Source organism: Neofelis nebulosa, chromosome 13 (genome assembly GCF_028018385.1).
Source record: "Neofelis nebulosa isolate mNeoNeb1 chromosome 13, mNeoNeb1.pri, whole genome shotgun sequence".
Taxonomy (NCBI): Eukaryota; Metazoa; Chordata; class Mammalia; order Carnivora; family Felidae; genus Neofelis; species Neofelis nebulosa.
In genome coordinates this window covers 37,154,096-37,167,145 of record NC_080794.1, presented here as the reverse complement: position 1 = coordinate 37,167,145, position 13,050 = coordinate 37,154,096, and the positions used below count along the sequence as shown (strand labels likewise).

General features: G+C 43.5%; 1 protein-coding gene across 1 annotated transcript in view; it reads left to right on the top strand.

Moving 5' to 3' along the window:
• Positions 1-944: 944 nt before the first annotated feature.
• The window catches only part of PSAP (prosaposin), a 32,550-nt gene continuing 20,444 nt past the window's right edge, over positions 945-13,050 (top strand). Inside the window, exon 1 of the mRNA XM_058696620.1 lies at positions 945-1,087. Within this exon, the coding sequence (XP_058552603.1) occupies positions 1,048-1,087 (40 nt within the window). The 5' untranslated portion in view covers positions 945-1,047. The remainder of the gene's footprint in view (positions 1,088-13,050) is intronic.

Genomic DNA, 13,050 nt, shown 5'->3' with positions numbered 1-13,050 from the left:
ACAATGAGGGAATGGGACTAAATGACCTTTCAGCATCTGTCCTAATAGGCTGAGATTTCCCTCCTTTCCTTCGCTTGGGCTAGTAGGCACTCCTTTGGGAGAGGGCGGGGCTGGATCATCTCCCTGCTCAGAATTAGACTGGTAGCCACAGGTAGAGGGCAAGTGGTTTTGTGCGGGCCACCTGGGCCTTTCTTATTTTCAAGCATAGGATGAATATGGAGGGTTGCACAGCGTGGGGCTCTGGCTGATGTACAGCCAGGCTCTCAAATTCAGGCTTCACTTCTTGTTCCCTTCTTCAATGGCTGAGGCACTTCTTCTGCCCCATCTTCCCCTCCAACTCCAGGACAAGTTGTCCTCCAACTCCAGGACAAACAATGGTAGGACCTCGGGCGGGACTGTATTTAATACTGAAAACCAGTCTGTGGGTCATGAAGAGAAGAGATTGTGGATATGACATGTTAAGAGGGAAAATCGAGGTCCAGAATGAAGCCGCACACCGGCCCCAGCCAGGTAAATATATAAACATCATTTAAGAGACAATGTGGTGGGGTGCCGAGTTTGCATAATGACCTTGAAAGCTTAAAGTCATTAACCTTTTTGAGTTTGGATTCTCACCTGAAAAATTGAATAGAAATTTATTTCTACGTAATTTCTATAATAATGGAAAGCGGTACCTCACTGAAAAAATGTGAGGCTTAAAATATACACATAAAGTCTCTAGTATTGACTTGTTCAAGTACTAGTTTTCTTCTCGAACGACCTCTCCTTTCCCTTCCACCACTTGTTTTTCCCCCTCCCGTCCCATCCGCCCTCTCTTCCCATCCGCCCTCTCGTCCCATCCCCCCTCTCGTCCTCCTTCCACCTGACCCCCTCCAGTCGCGCAGGCGCCCTGCGCGTCGCTGAGTCAGGCTGCGGGGAGAGCGCAGACAGGCCTGGCCGGGGCGGAGCTTGCGCCTGCGCAGTGCGCAGCTTTGGGGCGGGGCAGGTTTATAGCCGCCGAAAATCAGCTGACGCTCCGCATTGCAGACTGCGGAGTCGGGCGTCGTCATGTACTCTCTCTTCCTCCTGGCCAGCTGCCTGGGCGCGGGTAAGCCCTGAGACCACCCCAACCCCGCCCCAGTCTGGGGAAGGGGTTCCCCGCAGAACGCTGTCCACCCGTTCTGGAGCGGACCTTCTCGGGCCTCGGCCCTCCTCTGTTGGGGTTGACGAGGGGCGCTCACTGCGCAGGCGCTTGCGCAGCGCAGATAGCTGCGGGGCGGCGGAGGGGCTATGGGAGGCGGCTGGCAGACCGGTCTCCTAGAAGCCCCCGGGCCCGCCACTAAGGGCCGGGGCGAGTGGGCTAGGCGGGCAGGACGGGAGAAGTAGTATTTCCCTCGGGGTTCGAGTTGGTGTCGCCACGGCCTCCCCCCAGCTCTGGGAGTGGGCCTGGAGGGTGACCCCTCTTGCACCTGTGCTGTGCTTGGGCTGGGTGCACGTGATCGAGATGGCCTGGAGCCTCATCCATTGGGACACACTTAGGTCGTTGGCCTCAAGCTGCCCCAGTTTTAAAGAATGTTGAGGTTGCAGGAAGCACATAAGTATGTCATCTATGTAGATGTTTATCTTTACATAGATATTTTATTCTTGATCCTACGTCTTGAATCAGATGATAAGGGGTTTTGTGCGGATGATTTTGCAATGAAATTCACATTTCACCTCCTTTAAAATGTCTGGCACAGCCGCTGGCCCTTTTTCGCAGTGGCCTTTATTTTAGGGGAACATAGAAGTACGTGAGAAGCTGTGCACAGGAGTATTCTTACACTTGTTTGTTGCCCTTAAATAGTACTGATGGTTATTAAAATCATTGCAGGCTATTAAGGCAATGCTTGGGGACCAGCCGCGTGGCCTTCTGGAATTAGAAGGAGCCCTTCCGCCCTCCCCATGTTACTGTGACCTTTATTCCTCCAAACTCGTGCTCATTTTAAATCCTAGTAAAGGGAAATGAGTGAGGTTGAGTACTTATCAGACTCTTATAGTTTGATAGTTGTGGAGCCAGATTTTAGTTTATATACGGAGAGGATCCCAAGTCTGGGTTTTTTCAGGTAATGCAGCTGAAAGGAAAGGAAATACACTGAAAGGTAATAAACCCGACCTTTAAGGCCAACCTCAGTTTCTGTTTCTAGTTAACTGTAATCAGGAGCTTTCTTCCATTCTATCATGCAACTGTTAAGATTTCGATAAACTAATAAAATGGATGACAGAGTTGATGGAAAACCGAAGAAATAAGATACTTAACAGATGAAATAAATTGAAGATGTTTTTCTTCTGGTAGCTTTCAGCACCTCCCAGGAATGTGTCTTAACCTTAAACCACGCTCTTAAACTTGTTTTACTTGTAGGTTGTGAAAGGTGATCTGCTTATAAAGAAAGATACTTGATTTTATAGTCACTGAAGGAAATGTATTTCTCTCTGGGGTTGATCCTATTTGCTATTCCATCATCTGTGTAATAAACTAATACTAGTCTAAATTTTCTGCACTGATTGAGAACAATTTTTTGTTCAGTATCACAGTTCCTATTGGCAGTGAGTCACTCTTCACAAGACCTTTGTGAGTTCTGAATCATTCAAAAATCACTAGAAAGGGACTTGTTTCTTTTGAAGTGTAAAATCCTCCTTTGGTATACTTGGGAGTATGGTTAACCAGAATATTTAGTTAACCAAGAGACCCTCTTCCCTGAACACTTGAGTAAATGGGACCATGTTACAATTCTAGGCCTTATTCTAACCTTGCTGCCCGGCCTTTAGGATTATCCCGAGGTTATGAGTTTCTAGTGCAGTGGCGTCCTGTACTTCTAATCATGACCTGGTGATGGAGACCCTTGCTTTTGAGATTTTCGGACTCATCCAGTGGTCCTTCCTTTTCCCCCACCTGATAAAGAAAGTAAAGTAATGGTGTACCGAGAGAATTGGAGAGCATCTAATCTAACCTCTTGGTAAGGAATGAGGACACTGATGCGCCCCCAGAGCTGACTCTCCCAAATCATAGGCCGTGTACTGGGGAGGTCAGGATCAGAACCCAGGACTCCTGACAGTGCTTGCTCTTTCTGTAGCCTCTCATCAATACTTACCTTTTACAAACTTACTGGGTTGTAATTTGCATACCAGAAACATGCACATTGTGAGGTGTAGAACTTGATTGGTTACCACAGAGCGAACATAACCACCTTAAGCAGCCCTCAAGGTCAAGGGATAGAGAGCACCAGATCCCCTGTACCTCACCCATTCACTGCGTTGTCTCACTTGCTCCAGAGGAAACCACTCTGTTAGCTTCCATTACCATAGATGTAAAAAATAACTGTTTTTGAACCTTTTGTAAATGGAGCCATGGTAAGGCATACTGTTGGGTGACTCCTGTGGTGGACAAAGACAGGGCCAGTGTTAATGAGGTGATGTGTGTAAAGCACGTGGCATGGTGCCTGGGGTGTGGTATGTGCTCAGTGAAACCTAGGTGCCCTGTTACTGTCACTTGGGTGGTGGCTAACCATGTGAATGGTGTTTGCCCAATACTGAGGAAGGTAGGCTCTCGGGGGATGTTAGAAGGTATTTATATATATATATGTATATGTATAAAATGCATATATATACATGTATGTATGTATATGTATATATACATATATGTATATGTGTATTATATATGTGTATATGTATATATACATATATGTATATATTATACATGTATATATGTATATAAAATGCATATATATGTATATATGTATTATATATGTATATATATGTATTTTATATATATATATATGTATGTATATAAATCCATTTGGAAGCTCATATTTATGATGATTCAAGACATGAGTTTGTGGTGTAGCCTGCTGAATATCAACACAACTTCAGTTCTCACCTGACAGGAATTTTGGATAAATCTGATTTCTCAATTTTCAATCAATAATCAGTTTTATTCTGAAAATATTAATTAATGTTATTCATGAAAGGTTTATTTGTATTAACCAGTCAAGGATTTGTTAACTGCTTTACTTGCATTTGAGAAGCCACATCCAGTATATTCTACAAGTTGGATTGAGTGATTGCATTTGACAAGCCACATCCAATATATTCTACAAGTTGGATTGGGTGGTCTGGATTTTTCTAGATCAGGGGAGGGGAACTTGTTCCTCCATTTTCTTGGTTTGTGAAACTGGAATGGCCAGACTGGGGCTTGATTAGACGGGGAGGAGGGAGGGCGGACAGGGTGCTGCCGCCTGGGGAAAGCACCTGATAGAGGCGTGGGAAGCTCTCTGAGCCAAGACCGTGCCACTTGGGCAAGTGTGTGCCAAGCTTTTGGAAACGGTTTTCTAGCGTGGGCATTCCAGATAGCTGGAAGCCTTGCTCTCTGGCTCTTACTTGGTTCTGCCATGAGAAAGGAAGGTCTAGATTCTCTTTAAATCAACAGAAAATACTAATTATGTTACCCTGCCTTTTTTTTTTTCTAAATAATTTTAAAATAATGGTGAAAAAGACAGTGATTGGGATGAAGAATTTGGCTGTTGCAGAAGTACTAGTTTGCTTTGCTTTTTGTTTTGTTCCGTGAAATTCCAGAAAATAACCAGAATTATGTCTTTGGGTAATAGTTTGTGTACTGATAAATAATCTGTAAATTCCATGTTTTCTTTTGGAATTTGTAATTATAATGGGACTGAGATGATACCATGGAAAATAATTTTATCACATCACTGACAGCTCTACGACCTTGGTCAAGTTTCTTACACAGTGGTGCTTCCTCATCTGCAAGATAGGGTTACTGATCATTCTGATCTAATAAGGTTGCCGTGACCCTTTAGGACTTCACTCTGGAAGGATGTAGGTAGTACATACTGTAAGGTTGGCTGCTATACCACGAATAAAAACCATATCATGTTTGTCAGTGTTCCTGTACCTGCACAGGCGACTCTCCTCTGCCCTTGATTTTGTGATATCCCCTGGCTTCTTTCATTTCAAAGAATGTTTTAAATTTAATAAAACAATTAAGTTGACTTATAAATATGTGTGCTGTATGTAATTACTGGGTCAGGAAAACAAACGAGGGTATAGGCAGTCAGCAGTTAAGAGGGGTGGAAGTCTATATGCTAGTTAGCTAGACTTGGTGTGTTGCTAGATCAGCCTTTATCAGCAGTCTAGCAGATCAGGGCCTGGTTTTGGTAATCCGAGTATTCATAATATAGGCCCGTTGTTACTAACCATCGTACCTGTTTTAAGTCCTCTCCTCTGGTTTCCCTGTCCATACATGGGGGCGAACAGTTTAGATGATAGCTGCACATAGTGAATAAGTCCAGTAGTGAAAAAAATGAAGGGTAAAAAGCCCGTTTCCGTCCCACCAGTGTCCCCCAGACCTTTCCCAGAGACAGCTTGGTACTAGCTCCTTTAGGAGCCTTCCAGAGCAGCGTATAATTGTGTGGGGTTCCCCCTTCTTGTTTTTTTTTTTTTTTTTTTAACACAAATGTAAAAAAAAAGTTTTTATTTTATTTTTTTATAACACACATATGTAATAAACATATTATACTGGCTTGGTCTTTTTCACATGTGGAACATTGTAGACATCCAGAAAAGTGGGAGAATAATTAGAATGAACACCCATGTGTGCAATACTTGGTTAAGAAACCGGGCCTAACAAATCCCTCCTCCCTTTGTAAATCACCTTCTTGGGCTTGGTGTTTATCGTTCCCCTGTAGGTCTTTATCCTCTCATACATGTAAGTATGACTGGTATGTATTGGGTATTTTAAACATTGTACAAATACTGCATATATTCTTGGGTTATTTATTTTTTGGCTAGTGAGCTTCATTCATGTTGATAATGTGTGGTTCTTTCATTTTCACTACAGTATAGTATTTCATTTACATCATGTATACTCTGTTGCTAGACATTTAGATTATTTCTAGTTTTTTCTCTTAAACTGCTGTAAGTGTTCTTGTGCACATGAACAGGCATTTTTCTAGAGGATACACCTAGGAACAGAATTTCTGAGTTGTGGACTGTACATATTTTACTTTAGGAATTGCCGAATTCCTCTCACATATTTTGGCCATTTATATTCCCATGGCATAAGCAATTTTACTTGCATCAATAACATTTGATATTGTCGGACTTTAAACTTTGCCAGTTTTATAAAAGAGTGATTAAGTTTGCATTTTCATGCTAGTATGGATAGACCTGTCTTAAATTTCAGAATAATTTGAGATTTATAGAAAAATTAAAAAGATAGTGTGATGAGTTCCTATCTACTCTTCACCCAGCTTCCCCTATTGTTAACATCTTATGTATCCGCTATACATTTGTCACAAGTAAGGAGTGAACATTGGGGCAGTGTCATTAACTACACTGCAAACTTCTTGTAGCCGTTAGCAATGTTCCCACTAATCTCAGAATCAAATCCAGGGTACCACACTGCAGTTAGTTGTCACGTCTTAATCTCTTCCTTCCTCCCAGCTGTTTAAAAAATAGTTACAGAGAGTTTCATTGTATTTTTTTATTTTTGTTTTAGAGAGCGAGAGAGAGCATGCGAGTGGGGCAGAGGGGCAGAAAGAGGGAGAATCCCAAGCAGGCTTCACACACAGCAGGGTGCCCATTGCGGTTGGGATCATGACCTAGAGCGGAAGTCAGGAGGTGGATGCTCAACTGACTGAGCCACGTAGGCTCCCCTGTATGAGTCAATTTCGTTAACCTCGTTGCTGAACATCTTTGTTTCTGAAAAAGTGAGATGAATCCTAATAACACTTCCAAATTTTAAAATTGAATCCTGGCCATATTTGGGCAGATGCTGCTTTTGAAAAGAAATTATTTGCATTAATGGAAATCTCATAAATAAGATTGAAGGAGATACTCTAGAAAGTTCTTCTGGCTAGTCTTTGTGGTGTCACTTATTACGGTGAAAAAAAAAAAATTCTTCAGCAGTGGTAATGGGGTGCTCCCCTGCAAGTGTAGGCATTGGTACCAGAGGGTCCTGGGGCTTCCTGTCTCTCATGGGTTAAAACTTAATTTGTCTTGCAGGCTTGCACGTCACCCTGCCTTTGGCCACCTTTCAGGGCTCTTCTCCCTCTTCTGTCAGGTCAAGGCCGCTCTCCAGCCTTTGGTGCCTTACCGTTGCTTAGAACCTTTGCGTTTTGGGTTCCGCCTGTCTGGAACATTTTCCTCCCGAGACAATCCATGTGGATTCCTCCCTCCACTTAGTTGTCTGCTCATTTGTTGGCTCGTCAGAATTCCTCACCGCGCTGTCTGCATGGCCGTGCTGTCCTGCTCTAGTCTTGTTCTTCTTTTGACTTGGCTTCATTTTTCTTCCTGGCATTCCCCAGCGCCGGGCATTCTGTGGTGTGTATATCTGTCGTCTTGATCACTTGCCGTGTCTGCAGCATGTTTGAGTGTGCTCAGCCCATAGTAGGTGCTTAGCGCTGCTAAGTGGCGGTGTGGGGTGCGGCCGAGTAGACTTCAGCTCAGGAGGCGCTGGTAGGTTAATGGTGTCAAGTCTTTATCACGATTAAAAAAAGTCTTTTATTTACTGAAAGTAGTTTTAGAATTGGTGTCTAGGGGTTGACAGATCAGTGACTTTGAGCTCAAGTGAAATGTTGACCATTATAATAGTTTATGTCCAGATTAGGGGAACCCTCAAACCTGTTAGGATATTACGTGGCGGGTAGGGACATAGGAACCTAACAACTTACATACCCTGTGGTTAACAGAACTTAGATAATCCTGTGGTGGCTGTGATTTGAGGTAAATCTGAAAAGGGAACCAGCCATAATTTGAGAAGTTCTTTCCCCTGCTCTGGGTTCCAGATATGGGTTGTTGTAAGCGGTGGCTCTCAAGCTTTTGGTCTCCGCATCCCTGTATACTTGTGAGTTATGGACGGACCCCAAAGAGCTTTTGTTGATGTGGGCTGCAGCTTTCAATATTACCGTCTTACAAATTAAGCTGGCAATTAAAAAAAATAATCCTTTACAAATGATAAACCCATTAACCCGTGTTAATATAATTTTCATGAAAAATAACTTTTCTTAAACACAAATATATTTAGTGAGAGAATGGCTTGTTCTACATTTTTGCAGTGTTTTTTTCAAACACTCCTCTGCACACCTGGGCCGGGTCTAGAGCCGTGTAGATGTGCTGCTGACCTCTGCCTGTACCCGTTCACCTGACCGGATCCTAGGCGGTCCTGCCAGGGGCTCATTTCTTCACGGTCCACTGGTGTCAGCATCTTATCTAAGGTGATTTACTTTCATCTCTGATCATCAGCTGATAGATTGACGCTTTGGAAGAAGAGCTTTGCTAGCAGTTTGTTGGATTGCAGTGCTCTTGAATGAACTAGATAGGAATTTCCCTTCCCAAAATTAATTGTGCCACTTGTATCACTCTTGTGTAATCTAAGAGGATTGCGTTCTTGTCCCTCGGTGTCTCAGTTATCACTGCACAAGCTAATTTACCCGAGGACTCTATTGCCTTCTCCATGGAGATCAGTTTTTTTGCCCTGGAATGATCTCACTTATGAGAAGAGTGAAGGAACAAGAAGAGGGAAAAACTAAGGAGGGAGAGGAGAAGCAGGGAAGAAAGAACCTTGTCTTACATAACAGGAATAATAGCTTATTGGGGCCAGAGGTGATGGGATGTCAGCCAGGCGACCTTGAGACCTTTATTGCCACGGCTTTCTTTTTGTGGTAAGAGGAATATTTGGACCTTCTTTAGATCAAGGCAGGTTGCCTCTGAGCATATGCTCTTCTGAGTGATTAAATGGGCAGTGTTTTTTATTCTTCTCGTCAGAATGTTTCCAAAAGCAGGATCCTGCAAAGAAGAGACAAGTGCTCTTTGCCATAGAAGGTATTTGTGACACCAGCCTTTTGCTGGAGTAGTCAGTGTTGAGTGCGTTGCTTTATGTCCTGCTCTTAGGGGATCTAAGTGCATGAATTCTTCTGGGAAATGTTTGAATGGAGGGAACCTGCGGTAGATGCTGGCCCTCCCGGGGTTAGCCTTTCTTGGTTTCCTAGCAGCCTGCCTGTTGCCATGGTGTTAAATTAGCCAGGCAGCGGATCCATTGCCCTGTGGAATGTATGCACTGATTGTTGGTGCTGGGAAGCTGCTTGTATTTTCTGTTATCCTTTTTTGGGGCAACTAGACTCCAAACAGTATTTAGCATATGCTACTTAAGATATTTACAAGGAAAAACGATGGCTAAAATAATAAGGCTGATTGTTTTAACACATAGAGCTTATAAAATACACCTTCTAGGAAAGGTCGTCCCGTTCTTTCTGAGAATGTTTTTGAAAATCTTTGGTAATTACATTGTGTATGTGGGCTTTTAAATATCCTCAGTGGAGGTAAGCCTTATAAAAGACTTGTTATTTGGGGACTATTCTGGTGAATGAAATAGATTAAGCTGGTATTTAGTTAGGCTTAGGTTTGACTGCAGACCACAGAGAGCTAGAATAATAGTGGCTTAAATGTGATAGAACTGTCCCTGTCCTTCCACAGGAAGTTCAGGAGCCAGGCAGTGTTGTGGTTCTACTTCCAGAAGAACTCAGACTTAGTCCCTTTCTTAATGTCCATCATGAGTGCTAAAGATCCAGCCATCACACTTGCCTTTAAAGATGTGATACCTCTACTAACATCTCATTAGCCAGAATGTGGTTTCCTGTCCAGACCCTGCCGCCAGGGAGACTGGGAAATGTAGTTTTTAAATCTTGGCAGGCATGTCTATAGCTAACATGGTTAGCTGGTTCTCTGGAAGGAGTGGAGGATGGACATAAGGAGTAATTTGTGGTCTTGTAACCAAACCCAAGTTCATCTGTTGCATATGCAACAGAGCCAATCACTGAGACCTCAGGTGTGCAGCAAGGGAAGGCTTTATTTGAGAGCCAGCCAGCCAAGGAGATGGGAGTGCAGGTCTCAAATCTGCCTCTCTGAAGGGGCAGAGAACAAGTTTTTTTTGTTTTTGTTTGTTTTTTTTATAATTATAGGGGTTGAGATTACATATATATTGATGAAAAGAGGGGTGTGGAACTCATGACTATTGATGAGGAAAGATGGAGCATGTGCATTGAGCAAACATACATGAAACTTACTATTGTTCATGTTCATTTTAGGGTGGAGACATAAAATAGGGCAAAGTTGGAGTCCTGACATCAGGAGGTCCTTTTAGGACAAGGAGAGGGGCTATGTGCATGCTCCAAGAGCCCGGATAAACTGGATGAGGTCTTGGGCTCCTTATCACTGGTAGGGAATGCAGGGCTTGTTCATTGGCTGGAACCTTACCAGTGACCTTCAGCTCAGGCCTCTGCAGGGATAGCTAGTGGATTTGTTAGTGGGGTTTGAAAAAGAAACAACAGCTGATTTGGGAGCAACAGGGCTTTGAAAAACAAGCTTTAAACTTCCTGATAGTTTGAGTCTCATTAACCCTGTGGAATATAGTTTCAGTTTCTGCCACATTGGGCAGTAATTGTTCCCTGAAACTGGTGGTTTAGCTTTTTTTCTGCCTTTGAAGGTAACCTGGGAGAAAATTATACCACAATATAAAAATTAGAACGTGAATGCCTTCTGTTGGTAGCTCTTTCCCTCAAGTCCACTATCATTAACAGTTAGGTACAATTAACTGAGCTTCGTAGGAACCAGGCACTCTTGGTCCTTCCTCTACTTTCTCATTGATTTTCACAGAATTCCTGAGAAAGGGGTGCTCTTTTTTCCCCTCATATTTTGGAGATTGTGGTGAAAGTACTTGTCCAGGTCTTGGCTTTTATTTTTATTTTTATTTTTAAATTAAAAAAAATTTTTTTAACGTTTATTTATTTTTGAGACAGAGACAGAGCATGAACAGGGGAGGGGCAGAGAGAGAGGGAGACACAGAATCTGAAACGGGCTCCAGGCTCTGAGCTGTCAGCCCAGAGCCCGACGCAGGGCTCAAACTCACAGACCGTGAGATCATGACCTGAGCCGAAGTCGGACGCTTAACCGACTGAGCCACCCAGGTGCCCCCCAGGTCTTGGCTTTTAGTAGACACCACCGCTGAGGGCAGTGATTATTTTGTCTTATTGCCTCCTCACCCTTCCAGAAAAGTACAGGCTTTAAGGGTGCTTTTGTTTTCTTTTTTTTACATTTTTTAATTTTTTTAAATCTTTATTTTTGAGAAAGGGTGCGAGCAGGGGAGGGGCAGAGAGAGGGGGAGACACAGAATCTGAAGCAGGCTCCAGGCTCCAAGCTGTCAGCACAGAGCCCGACGCGGGGCTTGAACTCATGAAACGTGAGTTCATGACCTGAGCCGAAATCGGACACTCAACCCACTGGGCACCTCTCATTCTTGCTCATGCACAACTTCTTTTTTAGCACATACGTAGGTAGTATCAACTCCTGGGCTGCTTTTGGTGGAGCCTGTTTTACTCTTTGTGACTAACCAACAGCTTCTGAGGTTTGGGGATGCAACTCTTTAGGTCTTCGAGCTGCCAGTTAATTACTTGATGAGTTGCAGAGTAAACAGAACAGCCTGGATTCTACTGTTTGTGGGAGCAACCATTTGGGGTGAGGTAGTGGATCAGAGATCCTGCTGTTGCTACTGTAGGTGATGTTGATGATGCTGATAGCACTTACTGCACTCCTGTAGCATGCTAGCTCCGTGTTTTACAGTTACTGGTTAATTTTTACAAACTCCTGGGAGTACTAGCAATAGGCCCGTTTTGCAGATTGGAAGACTGAAGTCTTAAGGTCGCCTGACTAGAATTGGTGGAGCCATGATCTGAACCCTTGACTGATTTCAAAGCCAGTGTGGTAGGGGAGTTCAGTTATGCGGATAAATTAAAATGCCAGAGAGATGATGGTGAAGGCATGGTGGCTGAGAGATGTATTCTGGTCGTTGAAAACGCGTAACAACGATGTCCTCTTGATTCTCAGCAGCAGTTCAGGGACTCCAGTAGTTGCGTCTTCATTTTGTAGACGAACAAGCTCAGGAGAGTGATTTGCTGAAGGTCGTCTGGGAGGGACTTGAGGAAGATCTTGATTTTAGTATCCCACATTTGAAAAACATTTAATTTAGATGGTGATGTCAGTTACCTGAGATGTCTCACTTTCTAAGCTTCAAAATTTACTTTTCTTTTTGCAAGAAGCCATCACACCTAAAACACATGTGGCGCTAGTGAGTTCTCTCTGCCTTCCAGGCCCACTAAGGTTTTTTTGTCTAGATCTAGACTCAAGAGCTGCCGCAGAGCCCATTTCTGGTGTAGCTCATGGCAGCCATTCTCAATACAGTAAAATTCCATTGTAGCCTATTTTTTATAAATGACCCACATGTGGAATTGTTTAGAACATGCCTATTTTCTTCTAGGCCTGGGGAGTAAAAAGGGAACAGAGTGCACCCATCCCTTTCCTGAGAAAATACAATGGAAATCTTGTGTCTTAAGACAAAGCCTGTCTTTCCTTAATGAAATGGAACTTGCCTGTAGGGTTTTAGTGTCTCTGAAGTGATAATTTCTCTAATTTCAGTGTACTAGCTTTTTGTCTTTGAGGGCTCAAATGGCAGGCCTTGGAGCTGAGAGAGGTAGTGCTTGTTTGTCCTCAGGAGTGTTTGTGTCTTAATAGGACACATTTAATCAGAACTCTCCAGTGGGCCAGGCACACATTCTAAGAACTTTCTTAGAGTTCAGCATATTGCCTCAAGAGAAGAAAGTTGGGGAGCGCCTGGGTGGCTCAGTGGGTTAAGTGCCAACTTCAGCTCAGGCGTGATCTCATGGTCTGTGAGTTCGAGCCCCGCGTAGGGCTCTGTGCTGACGGCTCAGAGCCTGGAGCCTGCTTCGGATTCTGTCTCCCTCTGTCTCTGCCCCTCCCCCGCTTGCACTCTGTCTCTCACTCTCAACAATAAACATTAAAAACAACAACAACAAAAAAACTAGGCGTAGAGAAGAAAGTTGGTATTTGGGGGCAGAGTGTGGGAGACAGAATAGAGATGAAGGCTTTGCTGGGAACACATTTTGAGAAATAACTGATAAGAAAGTGGTTTACGGTGATTTTTATGTATTGTTTATGTGTAAACACTGA